We start from the raw sequence: 18,098 nt of genomic DNA, 5'->3' as shown, positions 1-18,098 counted from the left end.
ATGCCTACCTCTCTCTGAAGTAATGCATGCTTTTTAATGAATTAAAAGCTTAATATGTGAGCACTGGCACATTCCCCTTTTGGTAGCTTCCTGTTTTGCTAATTTTATATAATTTCAAATGTTCTGCTAGGTAGACTTGTATCAGTTCTCTAAGCAACAGTATGTCTGCAGTTAAACCTGTTTCTAGTTGCATTCTCCAAGCACTAATTACTTCAGTTGCTTGGCAACAATAATTAGACTTCACCTTTTTAGGACTGTGAAGCATTATCTCACTGGAAATCCTAAAATAGTACTCATGTAGAAAGAATATGCTTTTGCTGGGACAGAAAATTATATCAGTGTTAGAAGCCTTTAGTGAGTATGGAGTACATATAGTTTATGTTGTTGAGTTTGAAGAATGGAAGTTTTGTTCCCAATGGTGGCTGTTTTTCCTTACGGGGGACTGTTCTTCTCTATAGGTGTTTATTCCGTATGTAAATGAAGCCAGGGAAGCAGCTAGGAAAGCACTTTAGGAGTAATTAATTAGAAAGGAAAGAGAAGACAATTTTGTGCGCTTAACTAGGTGTAAACCATATTTAAATTGTTCTCTTGCCTTGTTACTCCATAGTCAGGATAGAACATGTGCATCTTCAAGTGCATTTTTGTTAAAGCCTTGACCCTGTAGGTTTTCCCCAGACATTCGCTGGGACAAGTAGTGTGCCTTTGTAGGAGTGACATCTCCATATGATATGTCTTGTGATATATGAGACTGTGTAATTTATGCTTCCGTTTTTGGAAAGTCAGACCATTCTGATGATGCTTACTGTTTGCCATTGCATGCTATTGAGTGTACATTAATCTTTACACTGGTTTTGGTGATGGGAAAATAATCACAGCGATCTTAGAAATTTGCTCACAGGTATTTATATTCCATTTTCCACAGGACTTGTATATAATGTCACTCCATATATGGAATATCATCCTGGTGGTGAGGATGAACTAATGAAAGCGGCGGGAATGGATGGTACAGATCTCTTCGATCAGGTGAGAACAACTGACAGTGAATGACGTGCTTACCAAGAGAGATTTTGAAAAATGCATGTTTTCTGTTTATTTTTAGGACCTCCCTGTGGAAATTGTCATTTAAACATTTTCAAGGTTAAGGAAAGTCAATGGATTTGTTTTCAGAAATGCACTAAAGTGTGCTGAAAGTAGCATGTGGTTTAAATCTAGTATCAAAACATAGTAATGGAGGTGTCACTTTATGTTGCTCAGATGATTTCGATTTGACCATTTTATTAAATTAGTTTTTAGCTGAAGTAGCAATAAAGTTAGCAACAATTTGAGCTGCCTCCTTTGTAATAAATTTCTGTATCGATTAACTGGTATCTTCTGAGAGGCGTTGTCTTCTCAGAGCATACTCACTTTTTGACAAATGCTTGTAGGGTTCTTTTGTCTTACTAACTTGCTTACTGCACTATCGGTTAGCAAAGTACTAAGAAAAACTACTGGCACTGCTATAGACTGATTATGAACAAATGATAAAATAACGTTTGAAGTCTTTTCTTTGCTAACCCTTTGCTTTAGATATTTTGAAAAAAACCCTAAAATAAGGGGTCTGCAACATGGATGTACTTTCTGTAAGGAATCCCATGCAAGCCTGGTGCTGTATGAATGCACACCAAGAGGGAATTCACTGGGTTGATATTGTTTTTTAGAAACAGACATTCTTTAAGTTTCTTTCATGTATTTTTGGAAACAGGGACAGAGCAGAAAGGAGGAGTACTTTTTTCTCTTTACGGTTGTTACATCACAGTACGTTATTCGCACAATATTTTTAACAATGTATGTAAACAGAGGAAAGATGTAATGAAGCCTTTTTGCTTTGATTTGTTCAGTTTATTCTTGATTAATCCTTTTGAAAATGAGCTGTTGAGTTCAGACATAATTCTCTATCAGTTACAAAGCATCTCTGATTTAAAGCAATTTGGAGTTTCTCTTATAAAACTTCATCCAGCATCAAGTTGTGGCCTGAAATTCTGAACATGGATCGCTATTTGTCAGGTATTGTGTGGCAACTTCAGAAATAGGAATCTTGGTAGCAGAGAAATACCATTCTGGTACTTCTTACCCACAATGCGTTTTCAGAAGCCCATCAAATTGTTTCTAAGTTTGCATATGTAGTTGTTATTTTTTATTTCCCCGGAGAAGTAGGAAACAGCGTTCAGATTCTTAAAAATGTTCTTCACGCTTCTAATTCTGGCTGATATCTTTTCTGTTCCAGAGGCATTTTCATTGTTAAACCCTTTGCTTTAGTGTTCTGTATTGGTCAGATATGCAGGCCCTGGTTCTCATGGAGGACTTTAACAACCCCAATATCTGCTGGAAGGGCAACACAGCTAGGCACAAACAGTCCAAGAGGCTCCTGCAGAGGGGAATGGACTCTTTTCAGTAGTGCCATGCGACAGGACAAGAGACAACAGGCACAAGCTGAACCCCAGGAAGTTCTGCCTGAACTTCTTTCCTGTGAGGGTGACAGAGCACTGGAACAGGTTGCCCAGAGAGTCTGTGGAGTCTCTTTCCCTGGAGATATTCAAAACCTGCCTGGAGAGGACACTGTGCTCTAGGTGACCCTGCTTGAGCAGGGGGTTGGACTAGATGGTCTCCAGAGGTCCCTTCCAACCTCGGCCACTCTGTGGTTCTGTGATCTATTTAAATATTTGATAGGTTGCTAGTGCTTCTCACAGTAAGTTCTGAAAAATAATTGTTGTTCAAAATACTTCGTTTCATTCTATTATCTCTATACTAGGAAGCTACAGCTTGCAGATGGGACATCCTTGTCTCATCTTCTCAGCTTTTCCAGTGTGATTTTGTTTTTATTTGTTTGTTTTTTAAGTCTCTACAAACCGTTCAGATTTGTTATGTTGCACTGTTCCCCCCCCCCCTTTTTTTTTCTCATGATGTTATCCTGGATGCCATGTCAAAATTGGCTTTTCTGCTATTAATTTCCTATGGAAGCTCTCTAGCTCTGATTTGTAAAGCTACTGTTTTTTCTTCACTTCATTTGACTTTCTAAAACTGATTGTTTCCCAATGATTCAGTATTCAAAAGAAAAAGAAGAAACCTAAACAGAAATACACCAAGCTTGTAGGAAATATCAGTGTATCCAAATTGTTATATGCTGTCTTTCCTTCATTATCTGCTTCTTTTTCCCCTCATCTGTATCTAGAAAAAGCTAATTCCCTTATGGTAAAGACCTACTCAGGTTCTTTTAATTACGTAAAGCACAAATTGGGGTGCTGTAAACTTTATTGAAAAGCCTTAACGGAATCTTTGGTATAATTTGCTATAGCTCAAGATTGTGATCTTTAGATATTACAAAGCATAAAATAAAGTAAGCTACTGTCTGTTTTTCAAGACTATATTTTTTAAAAAATTTAAATACATGCTGCTTGTAATAGAGGTTAAAATAAGTACTGAGTAATTGAACAGTAAGTGCCTGAGTTGAAAAAAATTCGCTAAATTAATATTGGCCAATGTACTTAAAAAAAAAAAAAAAAAAGAGAGAGATCTCTTTTGGTATGGTATTTCCCTGCTTAGAAGAACAACATAGAATTACAAAATTTATGAAAAACAAATTTTTTTTTAATACAGGTACACCGTTGGGTCAATTATGAATCCATGCTGAAGGAGTGTCTTGTTGGAAGAATGGCTCTCAAGCCTGTTACTGTTCCAAAAGGTGGGTGTTTTTAGAATTAAAATATGTAATGTTTTATTCCAAAGTTATCTGGAAGTTGTGGGAAGTCCTAAATCATTGTGTACTACACAAATTAAGCCATTCCTTGCATAATGCTCTTCAAGCTCTGACAAAATACGTTTCATACTTGCTTAGTACTTAGACTGCTTTGGCTTACATTTAGGTTGAATTTCTGTATCTCTGCTCATATGAAGAGGAAATAGGATTTTACATTTTCACGTTGCTAGGTAGCTAATTCTGTTGTGAGGTTTTTAAGCTAAGTATTGTAGTGTATGAACAAATCAAGACAGAATAACTGCTTCATAGCTAATGGAGTTGAGGTGTTTCAGCTGAATTACTACCACTTTGTCAGCTGTGTTAGAAATTTAAAAGTAAATCTCCATTTTTTTTTAATTTCAGTAGTATAACTTTTCTGCAACTGGAGGGAATTCTTGTGACAGGCACAAACGAATACTTGAATAAATGTGTCTTTGCTTCTACCAGCTATGTCAATCCATTTTCTGCTGTTTACTTTTTCTTTTTTGCTTTCCTCTCTAATAGGACTGCTCCATCTGTTTAGGTGTAGTGTAATTGGCAGGTTAAAACATTGCCGACTGTATGAAAATGCTTCTGTTGTCTGTGTGGTTTTTTTGGCTGTTTCAGGCTTGAAAAAAGATGTAATTTTGCTTCATTAAGAATGAAACTTACTGGACTGAATTTGTTGGATGCTTATCAGAAAAAGCGATAACAATCTGCTTCAGTGATCCAAGTTTTGTAGTAATTGGAATCTTTAATACATACCCAGGCAAAACTGCATTTGTCAATTGAATTACTACTATCCCTACTTAGAATAAAAGTAGAAAGGCAAAAATGACCATTAGGGCCAGCTTGCTTGAAGGAAAACTTTTCAGTGCAAAATTCTAGAAGCTTGCTTTGACTCATAATGGGTTTTATGTCCTCCTCTTCTGAATAGTGAATTATGAAGAACGTGATTGATGAACTTCACTATTGGACAGCAATAATTCTTATACTAATTCTTTCCGTAAGACTGAGTTCAGCAAAATTTGGATTTGAAAATGGAAGAATAAAGTACAGAGCTAAGGTATATGCTTTTGAGTTTAGCATTAAATGAGACAATACGTATAGAGAAAAGACAGGACTTCGAATTGTAGTATAAATTGTTTTCTTTCTGTGGCACAGAGTCAACTTTTAACAGTATTGCAAGCATTGGTACTTACTATTTGGTGTAGTTTCAATATGGTGCTAGGAAGTCAGGTATGGGTGTGTGGGAATGTTGCTGGAAGATTTATGGCTGTTAGGTTAGTTTTGTATTTCCTAAGTTCTAGAGGTTTTGGGGAAGACAGTACCATCATTTGTTCACTGGATTTTCTAAGGAAGCTTAAGCTTGCTCTTGCATGTACTAGGGTTTTTGTATGAAAGAAAAAAGTCTTCTGTAGATGTTAGCGATTGTTAGCCTTTTGCTGACTGGTCTTTGGGAATGCTGCTTGATTATAAGATAGTGACTAATAAGATTCTTCTATAATGTTACAGAACAGTGGAGGATTACAGCTGTGTCCTGGAATTTGTAGTGTTGTACTTGGTGAGAAGGCCTGTGTGGTAACTACAGCAATAATTAGGTGTGTGAGATTCTATTTCAGTATCTTCTTCCTCATTCCTCTCCCTTAGAAATCCTCTACAGTTTCAAACTTCTTACCATTTTTCTGCTTGAAACACGTATTCAGGGTACTCAGCTCTAGATGTTAGCACAGGCATTTATTTTATCATCTGATAAAATGATGTCATTTTATTGACAGACACATTTTATTACATGCCCATATGTTACTTCTCTGGTAACTTAACTTGTTTGTCGGAATGTATGTTCTAGTTTGGATCATTAAGTCAGTGAGAACGGGCTGAGAGCTGTAATGTGATCCAAGAAAGGGAGGTAGGACTGTACCTTGAAAATGCCCCTAACAACTGCCCTTAAATTTGGAATGCTAATTTTTGTGCGGCATGTTTAAAGTGTAGTGGAATGAGAGTAGAATTTTGAACATGAAAATTGACCTTTAATCAGAAATGAGTTTCTGTAAGTGGCTTGCTTGTCTTAGTAGAATGCTTGAAATGGAATATGGCAGAATATATGAAGAAACACAGCCTAAAACAAAACTCTTGGAGCTATCTCATTCATTTTACAGAGTGTTTTCATACCACAGTAGCACAGCATGAAAACCTCTGATAAAGATTGGTTTGGGACAATGCTGAAGTCTCTTTGCAATATACAGTATTGCATATTGTAAAGATGGTTGGTACATTGCTCCCAGAACCTTTCCTTAGTTTCCCACACAATGGCCTTTTCCCCCAAATACTATTTGGCAGGATGGAGAGCAGTGGAAGGGGTTCAGAAGCCCATAGTAAGGCAGAACCATCCAGAGCTTAGTTTTCATAAAAAGGAGCAGGAAGAACAAGTTAGATTCTTTCACTTATCCAAACCTGGCTGTCATAAAGGAGAATATAAAAGGGGTCTTTACATGCCTATCTCAAAATGTCCTGGTAGAGAGAGGCAGAAAGTGGCTTGATTACATCCAGAGGACTGGATTCCCGTCAGATAGTGTTGTGAGTAGGAGAAAGGTATTTGTCTGAGAGGCACTATGCTTTGCTCTTGAGTATTGTTATATATGACTTGACACTATGTATGCGCACACTTACTTGGCTATTCTCCTCTTATCCATTCTCTTCCTGGTATTTATGGGGTTTGTTTTTGTGGTTTGAAAGATATTGCAGAATACTGTAGTTTTCATGAAAAGTTCAGATAATAACTTTTCAAATAATAAGGCCATTTGACAGAAGGAGTTTATAGGAAGTTTTTTTTTCTTGGATTTCTGCCAAGGATTGGGCTTAAAGTAGGTTTAGATAGTTGATCAGATTCTGTGTCTACTGCATGCTGACTTGAGACAGGCGTCATTTAAAGTCCAACAGATTTGGCAAGCTTTGTGAACATCTTAGCTATGAAATTTATAATTGCATAAGGTAATCTGTTTTGCTTGTTTTGCAGTGTCAAGTAAGAGTTCTTACATCTCCTACCCTTGTTTTGTGTAACTTTTGGCATTTCAGAGTTTTTTTTTTTTTTTTTTTTTTTTTTTTTTTTTTTTTTTTTTTTTTTTTTCAATTATACGGAGTATTTTGTAATGGTATTCAGTGCTGTATTTAACCTTGATACCTTGATTGCTGAAGCATTCTTGTCAATCTTTTTATGTTCTGGAGGTTTTATTTGGGGATCCTTAACTTGACTCATTTCTTTAGTGTGATTTGTGCCTGCCAGCTTCGCTGTCTTAGTCACTATTATTTTTCTTAATGCTTGTAGAGATTTCTTCTATATCTGAAGAGAAGAAACAGCTTAATGGTAAGTATTTGACCTGGGGTGAGGTGGGGAGCATATCTTAAAGGTATTTGAATGTGGCTATTAAATGAATAGCGTTTTTCAGACTTCTCTCTGTGTATTTCAGTCTGATACTGAGGTGGTAGTGATCTGTGGGAATTACAGTAGGCAAAATCCTAGTCAGATATGGTGAATTCAGTGTTTAAAAATGTTGAAAGATGGCAGTGGAATAGTACAGAAAAAGGAAGTTTGAGGTTAGAGCCCAATTCTTGGAGGAGTCCTTCAGGGATGTGGCTTCTGCTAGAGTCAGACGAGGTAGGTTCCAAATAACTCCCTGCTGTTGAAATTTGCCAGTGCAAAATTGTCAGGCTTTTTCAGCCTCCCCTGTATTAGAAAAGCTAGGTGGCCATGGAGCTGGAATAACAGAAATGGAATGAAACTTTGTGGGGCATATAGAATTAACAAGATGCTACTGAGAGCTGAGAGTTTATCATGTGGAAATGAGTAGAGCTATGCGTTTGATTTTGATCCTTTTAAGGAAGGAGAGCTATAGAGTAATGAGCGATCTTGGTGTAAGAGGCTCCCTAAAAAGAGCCTCTTGGTCTTACTGAATCCAGTCAAATGAGGTATGATGGGAATGTGTTGGTAAAGGAAATAAGATGAATACCTGTGAAGGGAAATAATGCTGTTTGAGCTAGAGGCAGACCTTTTAGCATGAAAGCAAACGGGTACATATTGGTTATAAAAAGTCTAGACGGGAACTTAGGAAAAGAAATCTAGAGCATTTGAATTTTGGAACAGCTGGAAGAGCAGAAACTTGGATGTACCCTGGGGTGAATCCAGAGAAATCTGAGGATGGCGTCCCAACACATTCAGGTGCAGTATAGGAAAGTTTCCCCATACATATTGTCTGCTACCTTTGAGTTCTTATGTTTTCATACTATTTTTCTTAACCTCACTTCATGCCTTTTACTACATACAAGCATTGAACTACACAAAAAGACCTTTAATATTGCAGTTATGCATACCATATAAAAGTAAGCAAACTGCCTTTATTTGTTTCTGTTTCGCTAATAGCCTTATGGATCGTTACACTAAACTTTGACAGGGTCTACTTTCTATCTCTTATTTTTTTCTTTAGCACTGAACAAGTTGTTGGAATCTGCTAATCTTACTTTAAAGGGCAAGAGGAATTGAAAAACAAACTCTACTTCACTTTCATTGGAATTATATCACAATGCAGCAGTTGGCAGTCAGTAAATAACCCATATTTTGATTATTGAAATATTTTGATTCAAGTAGAAGACAATAGTACCATCTACTCCAATTTTCTTCTTTCTTCTGCTTGCTTATGTTGGTTCATGAATTTCTTTCTTTTGTGCTTGTCTAGCTGTGCTGAGCTTTCATATGACTCTTTCACGTTGATTGTAGATCCAGAAAAAGAAAACTAAGTGGTATTTCTTGTCTCTTCCTGTGTTCTTCCCTACCTGCTCCTGGATATGTTGGGATTTTTTGGTCTAGGTCATGTGAATTGTCAGAAGATACAGGAAACATTGTGTATCTTCAGCATCTGATTGTAGTTTCCAAAAAAGGTGCCAAAAACCCAAATGAAATTATAAATAAAACTTGTTTGTTGTATTCAGCCTACCTGTCTCGCAAGACTTTTCAAAATAGGAAAAGTCAGTCCCTGAAGATTTTGGCATGGACATTAGCAGTTGGGGATACTCTTTAATTTATTTTGTTTTTATTTATTAATTTGTTTTACATGCTATGAATTTTTCATATTCAGTTGCTGTATCTCAGTGCCTTGCTCTTGTGAATTTAAGTCTAAATAAGACTAGAAATAGACATCACTGTCTGAAGAGAAGCCTATGGCATGGACTGTGTTGGGAAGAAGTTGTTGGCACTAATGAAGACACTTTTTTCCTACCAATCTAAAATGTATAAACACTGTTTCTATTGAGTAGTGTGCTCAGGTCAATTATGTAAATGTATTTTATAAATACAAATAAATATTTATGTGAACATATTTTATAAATACAAATAAATATTTATATATAATGCATGAATATTCGTTAAATATAGCTTTTTTTTTTTGCTAACTACATCAATTATGTGTAAAGTTAGGCTGAAGTTGCTAGAATGTATTGTTAGTGATGCAGTCTTGAAGATGAAGCTTAATGGGACTTCCTGGTCATCTATTGATACTTGAGTTTCCAACAAAAGACATCAGAATTTCAAAATACTTCCTTTCCCAGAAACTTTAAGCACCGTATCAATTATATATTCTAAAAATGATCTTTCTGCCTTGCACCTTTGAGCTAAACTGAGGTTTCCCTTATACTCAAGCTATTAAGATTATGATTTCTGTAATATTATCAGTAAAATAAATGACTTGGGCAGTTTCACTATCTGAAAATAATCTGATGGTGTTTGAAAATATGCATATCAGAACTTGAAAGAACATACGATGTGGAAAAGGATGGTGGGAGGAGATAGTCTAGAGCTTCAAGTACAGAAAACAAACTTGTGGTTCAGCAAACTGGAAGTATTCAGAATTGTAATGCTAACCACAACCTTTTGAGACTGACAGTTCTGCTATTTTTTTACCCACACTGTAGTCCACCAGATCTTTCCAGTGTGGCTATGAGGATAATATGAGAGAGACTCTCAATAGCCTTGCTAAGCTCCCAGATAAATGACATTCAGTGCTTTCCACTCATCCAAGAGACCGTCATCCCATCACAGAAGGCAGTCAGGTTGGTCAGGTATGATTTGCCTTTGAGAAAAGTTTTTCTTGTCCTCCAGGTGCCTCTATGGCTTCCCTAAGATTTTACTTCCTTCCAGTTTGAGGGACTGAAGTTAGCCTGACTGTAGTTCCCTGGATCTTTCTTCCCATCTTTCTTGAAGATGAATGGGATTTTTTTGGGGGGGGAGAGGGGGGGGAGGAGGGGGGAGGTCACTGGGTAGGTCTGCTGATCACTGTGACCTTTCAAAGACAAGAGTGGCCTCACAGTGATACTGGTCAGCTTCCTTGTCATGCTTGCATGTATTCCACCTGGTCCCATGATATTCACACACCATCTTACAGTATTTTGGAATATTTTTTGGAGTATTTTACTTCACGAAGTGCTTGGTTTGCCAAATCATTCTGTTTTATTCTGGCCATTCATATTGTGATTGCCCTGCAAAAGCAAATAGGAATGGGAATGACTGAATACATAAGTCACTTCAAAACAAGACTTCTAAAGAAACGTCACAATAGTATGTTATCTATATTTTTAATAACCTTACCTATGTCAAATGGTAGCCTTTACTTCCCTTAAGAGAAGTCCAATTAAAGAGACTTTCTGATACCTGAGAGGTAAATATGGCATTGCAACCTGATTATAGCTAATCCAAAATGTGATACAGTTTATTACAAATCTACTGAGAACATTCCACACCTCTCCTCGTAATTGAGAGTTCAGCACTCTTTTAGTGCAGGCATGCACACGTTATCTCCTCCTAACTGTGGAGGCCAGTCCAAGCATATGGTATCGGAGCCCCTAAGAAAGGCTTAGCCATTGACAAGGGTTTTATCATTAGGTGGTGGTTTTTCTTTTGCAATGATCTGACTGTCCTGCTCTTAGTTTCCTTGGCAGCTGCTGAGTCACAAGTGGTGTGTACATAAAGCTAATTAAGGATGACAGTGTAAGAAATTCCAGCAAGTATTAATTGGTATAGGGTAATTCTTCCATCTGGATAATCCATCTTTTCACAGATTGGATTAGACCAGAATGGGCCTCTTTGTTTTTATATACTTCTCATGTGGTGGAGTCATGTAATTTCTATGTTTAAACTTGTAGTCAGACTACAAAACTTACTGGTGTTTAGAAGATAATGAACTAAATCAATGAGAAAATTCATACATTAATTATATTTTAATGCATAGCCATTTCTGGTTTACAAGGTTTGCCCTTGAATGTGCTTAAAAGATTCTAGAAAACAAGCATTTCTACAATATGATTAATTAAAAAGACTGCTCAGCCAAGATCACCTTTGTTCTTAGAGGAATGTGATAAAGAGTTGTTTTTATGTCCTTGTGTTTTTTAGGAAAATGTTAAAAATCATATTATACTTCAGTCTGCACATCTTTCTTCATCATGACTCTATATAATTTCCTTGCATCAAAGTTGATGGAGGACTGCTACTTGCTTGAATCTGTTATCTCTGCTCAAGTTCTTGCTGTGTTGGCATGGGATATGTTCCATTTCCCTTAGGCCAGAAATGAGCTTTGCTGTGCAAAGATTGCACAAGTGTTGCCTGCCAGTAAAGACTTATTCAGACTGTTTCATGATGTTTGATAGTAAAGCCAGTAGCTGAATTCTGCAATGATACCTGTAAAAGCACAAAGTGGAAAGGTTAAGGCTAAAATCTCTGCTTGATTTGACTAATGTGAAATTTTACTTGTGAATTAGATTAGACTAGGCATTCAAGGTTTAATTTGTTAAGCTGGATTTTATAAAAGAAATAGTTCTGTTAAAGTAAATTAAGACAATATTTTTTCTCTATTTTGCTGTCACAAAATGTGAAAGCACAAGCCAGTGACAGATAAACTGAGACCAATTTACGTGTCTTAAAGTTTGCATACACAGATTATGTGGAACTTCAAGTTTTAGGAGCATGCTCTCCAAGAGCAACTACTGAATAAAAACTCCAAAAAACTATGCGAATGCCTTTGTCCATCTGTGGAAATAAAATAAAACCACCAAATATTGAGGGTGGGTATTTAGCACATAAATGTTAAACTTAGGATTATGGTTTCTATTAAGTGAACATCACTGCAAATATTTTAATGGCTGTCTGTCCTTTTTAGGTATGCTTCCTGAAAAGAAACTACTGGGTATATCAACTAAAGATTTAACTCCGAGGTATACTTTTCTTATTCATTGTGTATTGAGCATACTGTTTAATCACTCCATGCAGTTCTTAACTGAATGCAGACAAATTCTTCCATATTTAGCTCCGTGTTTTACCTAAATGGTATGTCATTATCATCATCTTAAAAGTAGGAAGATTGAGGTTCCAGATTCAAATAACTTTCCCAAAGTCATACTGACCTTATGATGCATGTTTCCTGGCTTGCTCTGCTGTTTTCTAATGCTTGTGCTGCCCTGCATTGTATATAAATGTATGGTTTATATTCAGTTTCCTCAGCTTTGCTTCTTGTGATAACTCCTGGGAAGTGATTTTGCCTGGGCTGATTACTTTTTTTACTTCAGTTATTTGTCCATAAACATAAGCGCACATTGAAATGAGATACTTTCATGTAGAACTGGAATATGTTAAGGCATTATAGCTATATTTAGGCTTTTACAGTTTGCAAATGCAAAGGAAAGTGGACCCTAATAGATGACTGTGGCATTCCTGCTGTTGTCAGAGGTATTGTTTTACTCCATGATGCCTTGAGACCCTGAGGTTTGCTTTCACAACTTGCATCAAGGTCTCCTGTGCATATGCTATCTCTAGGCTAGTTGCAAGCACTCATGTAAAATGGTGTGGGTAAACTGTGACTTGTGAATAATTGGAACGTGGCTCATCTTCTGGAGTGGTCCCCAGCCGGCTTTTTTCCTGTGCGTCTCTGGTGTGTTCAGGTTTGTGGCAGGCAGGTGGGCAGCCTAGAACATGTTGGCTGCCAGGAGTGTCTGCTGGAGGGGGGTGTCTTCCCTTCCTGCTCCAAGAGCCCCCATACACTAGACAATAGTGATCAGGACAAGAGGGAAGGGAGAAGACTGTAGTAACGTAAATGTGAGGTGTTATCCTAGTTGTGGGGACAGTTGACTTTTGCTGACTAGGATCGCAACCTTCATGATGCCAGAGTCAAATGAGCAATATAGATGCTGTATGGTGGAGAGGCAGGCATCGTGTGATTGTCAGATGTATGGCCCCCATGAAAAGAGTGGAAGAAAGGAAAAGCTTTCCTGAGGATGAAGATGAATATACTGTGCTAAAGAGATATTGGGGACTTCTTGGCAAGTGTAAGGCAATGCAAACGTTTAGTATGACAAGAGTGTGCTTCCTGTTTCTCAGCCTTGTCCTAGATTTATTACAAGGTTTGGGGGGGGCTTGGGAACATAGGAATGTAAAATCTTGGTTTGGGGAGATGAGGGGTCCTGCTGTTCTTGGTGTGTAGGATGGAACTAATAACTCTTGGAACCCACTTGGCCACTTTTTGTCTGGAGTTTTATCTGGAGATGTTGACTATCTTGTTAGGAAAGATTGTGTGTTGCAAAGAGGATGTATGTGCTTGCTGAATAAGACCAATACTATGTAATTTTAACTACAGTATGGTAACTGCCAGGATGGGTAAATACACTTCTCTAATGTTATTTTGAAAATGATTGGCTCTGGAATTACCTCTTCAAAACACAATAAGTGTGTTTAGTTTTTGACTTCATGAAAGAAGCTCTTCCTGGAAGCTACTTGTTAAATGTAGTTTGGTATGTCCCAAAAATATGTTTTTTTTTCTTTCCTATATTTTTTTATTTTACAGTTATGACTGGTTCCAAACAGATGGTTTGATCACCATTGTTATATATACTAAACAGAAGGTAAATGCGTTTTATGAAAATGAGAATTACAAGATCCAGTTGTGATCTGGCTTGAATTCTGAGACACCTTTTATTAAAATGATGTTCCTTTTCCTTGCTGATGTAAGGATATGAATGCAGAGTTGGTGACAGTTGACTGTGACGACAAACGATTAAGGGGAGAGATCATCGTGAATGACTATTCCTATGTCTTAGAAGTTGGTAGGTACTTAAATTTGCTGTTGAAAGTACTGAATCTGCGTTCTGTTTTTTAAAAACCTCTCACAGACTACCTGTAGTGTATTTTATATTTTATGTCTTCCATGGGAGAATATGACTTAAAAATAACTCAGTATAAAGGAAATACATTGTCAACATGCGTATCTTAATTTTTAATATGTTTATTTTTATACCATTTCTCATTTGATGTCCTAAGCTAAGTAGAATAACATATAGTAAGAAATGAAAGAGGAAGAACTTTACATTGCATTAACACCAAGTTTGGGTTGCTGATGATTTTTAAATTCCTTGTTCAAAGATATCGAGTGAAATTATTTTGATAAATGCAGATGGTGGCTTTACATGAATCACTTGTAAAAATAATGAGAAAACAAGTGCCTTTCTTGACATTGTGTGTTAGGTCGTAGAAGTCACTGGGATTGGTATGATGCCACAGAGTGAAATTTTAGGGCATGATGAAGATTCATGGAGTACTAGACTCGTTAATTCACTTAGTATTTCTAGCCTTGAGCTGAATGTATATGTGAAGACTAGAATGTGAATTTTCTTTTTTCTCTCCTTAAAGATTTGTTTTTCTTTATTTCAGACTTAGATCATGCAGTTGAAGAAGACATTTTTAGTAAGTTCTGTCTCTTGTAGCATTTCTTTCTTCTCTCTTTTAATGACAGATGTTGCATGTCAAGTTATTTTTCTGTGCCCCAATGAGTATTCGTTTATCAGATAGTTTATACTTTTGCTAGCTCTCAGTTTCTGACACAATCAATCAAATCGAGCCATTAAATCAAATACTTTAATATTAAATCATAGAAATTAGTTTGGTTGTGTATTTGTAAACTTTCTTTGCTTAGATTGAGATTTTCTTAGAATTTACTTGTTCATTCAAATGGCTTTTACTAGACAGGAGGAAGTAAATATTGGTAGTCTATATGAATTTTCAGTAATTGAGAACTTTGAATTCATGAGCACTCTTTTTGACCAGACGGACTGTGAATCTTTTCACAGTGTATTTAGTAAATATGATGCATTTATTAAGCATATTAAGTTAGTGCTTGTTGTTTAAAATATACTGATTAATATTATAAGGAGATAGCTGGAAGTACATTTAATTTGGTGTTTAATTTAACACATTAATTCTGTGTGTCTTGAAAAATGACGAATCCTTCTAGAGTCTCGTTATAATGGAGGAGTAAAATAATTTTTGGGGGTACAAAATGTAACTAAAACTAACAATATGAAACTCTCCTCTGTTAGTAAATATTGCTGGAAAAGTTGGGAAGGTAGAGATTATCTTAAAGAAAAAAGACAACATTCATTGGAAGATGCTGGGACAGCCTTTGGAGAGTCATAACACATTTATCAAACGCAAGAACAGAGGTAAGCAATTAAATGGCCATGTTAACTAGTTGTTTTAAGGTTTTTCAGAGCATGTTAGGCATATTTGGATTCTCCATGATTTTTTTTTGTTTTCTGTAGTCTTAATTTCTTTCAGAGATGTTCTCTGGTCTTGCTGAAAGCTGTTCAGGAATTTGCCTTGAAAGGATTTGGCTTAAAGGGTTTTAATTTTTTGTCCCATGGTAGAATTGAAGATCTTTCAGGTTTGCTGAAAGCTCGAGAGTCTAATGGGGGAAGGTGAAGACTGCTTGAGGGATGTTGCATCTCATAGCTTTACCTGGGTGCTTAATATTCATTCTGTTTGTGTGAAAACCTCAGCAGCCCTTGAGGACATAGTGGGTGATCTTGTGTCAGTCAGTGTAATAAAAACTTTAGTGAAGGAACAGATGCCTACAGTTCCAGCTATTACTATAGATGCATCCTGTTTCAAATGTAATGTTCTAGCATCCTGCATCTTTGTGACTTGAGCCATGATTAAATGAGGTCCTGCAAATCATGCGAAGTTACAAAAGGCAGCTCTGAATGAGCTGGTGTGTCTGTAACAAGCAGTAGATATATACATGAATATTATGTTAGCACATATAAATTCATGTATACATCTACTGCTTGAATATTATGTTAGCACAATATAAATTCAAGTGCTGCATTGAATATTAGCTTGACACAGCACCTAAGTGCACTGCTGTGATCACTGTGCTCCTTGTTTAGAGCAAAATTAGAAATCTCTGCACAATTATGTAGTATAAGCATGCTTCTGACATTATTGCAACTGTCCTGTTTCTCAAAAGCTCTTTTGACTTTTTTATGTTCAAGAGCTGACTGTTTGACTTCAATCTGCCTTATTATATGTCAAAGTAAAGTTGTATATTTTTCAATAGCTAATTAAGTGTTTATCAATGTATTGTATGTTTCTTTCTGAGTCTGACTCTAAGTTTTGATACTAACACCTTTGGAGTTGAGAGATTAGTGTGTTTCAGAAAGACTGTCTGATGCATCGAAGCACATTTCAATATATAGCTTATATAAAATGTAATTTTTCTTATGAGAGTTTCAGAAACACTTGAGTCATCCACTTTAATATTAGCTTTTTTTTCAGTATAATTTTCTGTATTTAAGGGGAGACAACTTGGACTAATGATTTTTGCACTATATATTGCTCTTTTCTCCCCTTCCTTGTCTCTTTTTGTGATTACAGAAAACAAAAAAGAGTACTATTAAATGAGAATACCTAGAAGAACAAAAGTTATAGAATATAGTGGTTTTAGAGATCCTTACAAAAATGATGAGGAAGAAAATGAGGATGATTATATGCAATTGGCAGAAATCCAAATAGAAGATAGTAGTCAGTGCTTCTTAGATGCTTATTCCACTGTTTTTTCTCTAAAAAAAAGAAAAAAAATCTATCTCTAATATAACATTTGTCATGTTATACAGAACAATGTGAAATGTTACAGATACTGGATAGTTTTATCATCTATCATTGACTAACTGAATTCATATCAATTTAAACCGAAGACTTCAGTGAAAGGGCTCGCTGAGCATGAGTTTCTTTGATTCCTCGATTTCAGAACTGAGGAATCCAACAAATGTATAGTGTTTTTTTTAATCTCTGCTCCAGAAATTCTTATCCTGCAACATCTTAACAAAAAGCAAAATTTTAATTTGAACACCTCTATTTTGGTGTTTCTACTTCAAAAGAAATTTTAGAATCATAGGCTGATCTAGTTGAAAGGAACGTCTGGAGCTCATCTGGTCCCACCTTCTGCTCAAAGGAGGTCCAATTATAGAGCGGGTTGCACAGGGCCTTGTCCAGTCAAGGTATGAGCATCTCCGAGGATGGAGACTCCACAACCTCTCTGGGTATCCTGCTACTGTATTTGATGACTCCACCACTAGGTGATACCTAGTTGGAATTTCCTGTGTTGCAGATTGTGTCCTTTGCACACCCTCATCTTGTTTTCATGAGTAGCTCAGATATTTGTTAATGACTTAAATGTTTTTTGATAACGTGAGAAAAAGGAGAAAGGTATGAAATGCTGCTTCACTGAAATTGCTTTAATGCAGAAAGTGTAGTTGGAAAAGTATCGTGCTCAAGTATTCTAACATATAAGCATGTAAATTTTGCAATTTGAATTCAAAATATTCACTGGGACTGTTAGAAATTTTATGTTGAAATTTATAAAAGATGTGAGGTTATTACAGGAAAGAGGATTCTTCTCTCAAACTTTATTTTTTTATTTATATTTTTAGCATGAAACTTTAATAATACTGCTTGTGGGAGCTGTTTAGTTGCTTTTTCTGATTTTCTCTGGACTTAACTTTCAACATCTTATCCCATGAAACTTCATTTGAGTAATAGATCTGTTTAGGCAGTGTGGTACTATCATTGTGCTGGTGTTTCAGGTTACAGCTAGAATATTGCAATGCTGAAAAACATACTATATAAAGTTTATTAGTATAAAACATTATACTAATCTTCAGGTAGAAAAATTAAAATGACATCTTATCTTCAATTTACACCACTAATTTTGGAATTCCACAATAGCTGTAAGTTGCCTTAAGAAGTAATTACTATTCCTATGGATATTATAGAATAGAAGCTTGGACACATGTTCCCAAATAGTCAATTGTGATAATTGTGATTATTTCCTATTATGATAATATGACACTTAACATTGTAGTAGGGAAATACTCTCTATGTTTGATATCTATTGTTAAATTAACGTTTATAAACAGATTTGTTTCCAGACTGAAAGCTACTAAGTGGCTGTTTTTACATCTGTACCCTTTGTTCCTTGAGGAC

At 36.1% G+C, this 18,098-nt stretch overlaps 1 protein-coding gene across 2 annotated transcripts in view; it reads left to right on the top strand.

Annotated features, from left to right (window-relative positions):
• The window catches only part of LOC134137898 (cytochrome b5 reductase 4), a 32,148-nt gene that overhangs the window by 3,027 nt on the left and 11,023 nt on the right, over positions 1-18,098 (top strand). For both annotated transcript variants that reach the window (XM_062571044.1, XM_062571045.1), the window contains exons 3-10: positions 923-1,023; positions 3,634-3,718; positions 7,077-7,115; positions 11,950-12,004; positions 13,627-13,684; positions 13,792-13,885; positions 14,490-14,522; positions 15,155-15,277. In XM_062571044.1, the coding sequence (XP_062427028.1) occupies positions 923-1,023; positions 3,634-3,718; positions 7,077-7,115; positions 11,950-12,004; positions 13,627-13,684; positions 13,792-13,885; positions 14,490-14,522; positions 15,155-15,277 (588 nt within the window). The remainder of the gene's footprint in view (positions 1-922; positions 1,024-3,633; positions 3,719-7,076; positions 7,116-11,949; positions 12,005-13,626; positions 13,685-13,791; positions 13,886-14,489; positions 14,523-15,154; positions 15,278-18,098) is intronic.

This window comes from Rhea pennata, chromosome 3 (assembly GCF_028389875.1).
Source record: "Rhea pennata isolate bPtePen1 chromosome 3, bPtePen1.pri, whole genome shotgun sequence".
Taxonomy (NCBI): Eukaryota; Metazoa; Chordata; class Aves; order Rheiformes; family Rheidae; genus Rhea; species Rhea pennata.
This window is presented reverse-complemented; position numbering and strand designations above follow the sequence as displayed.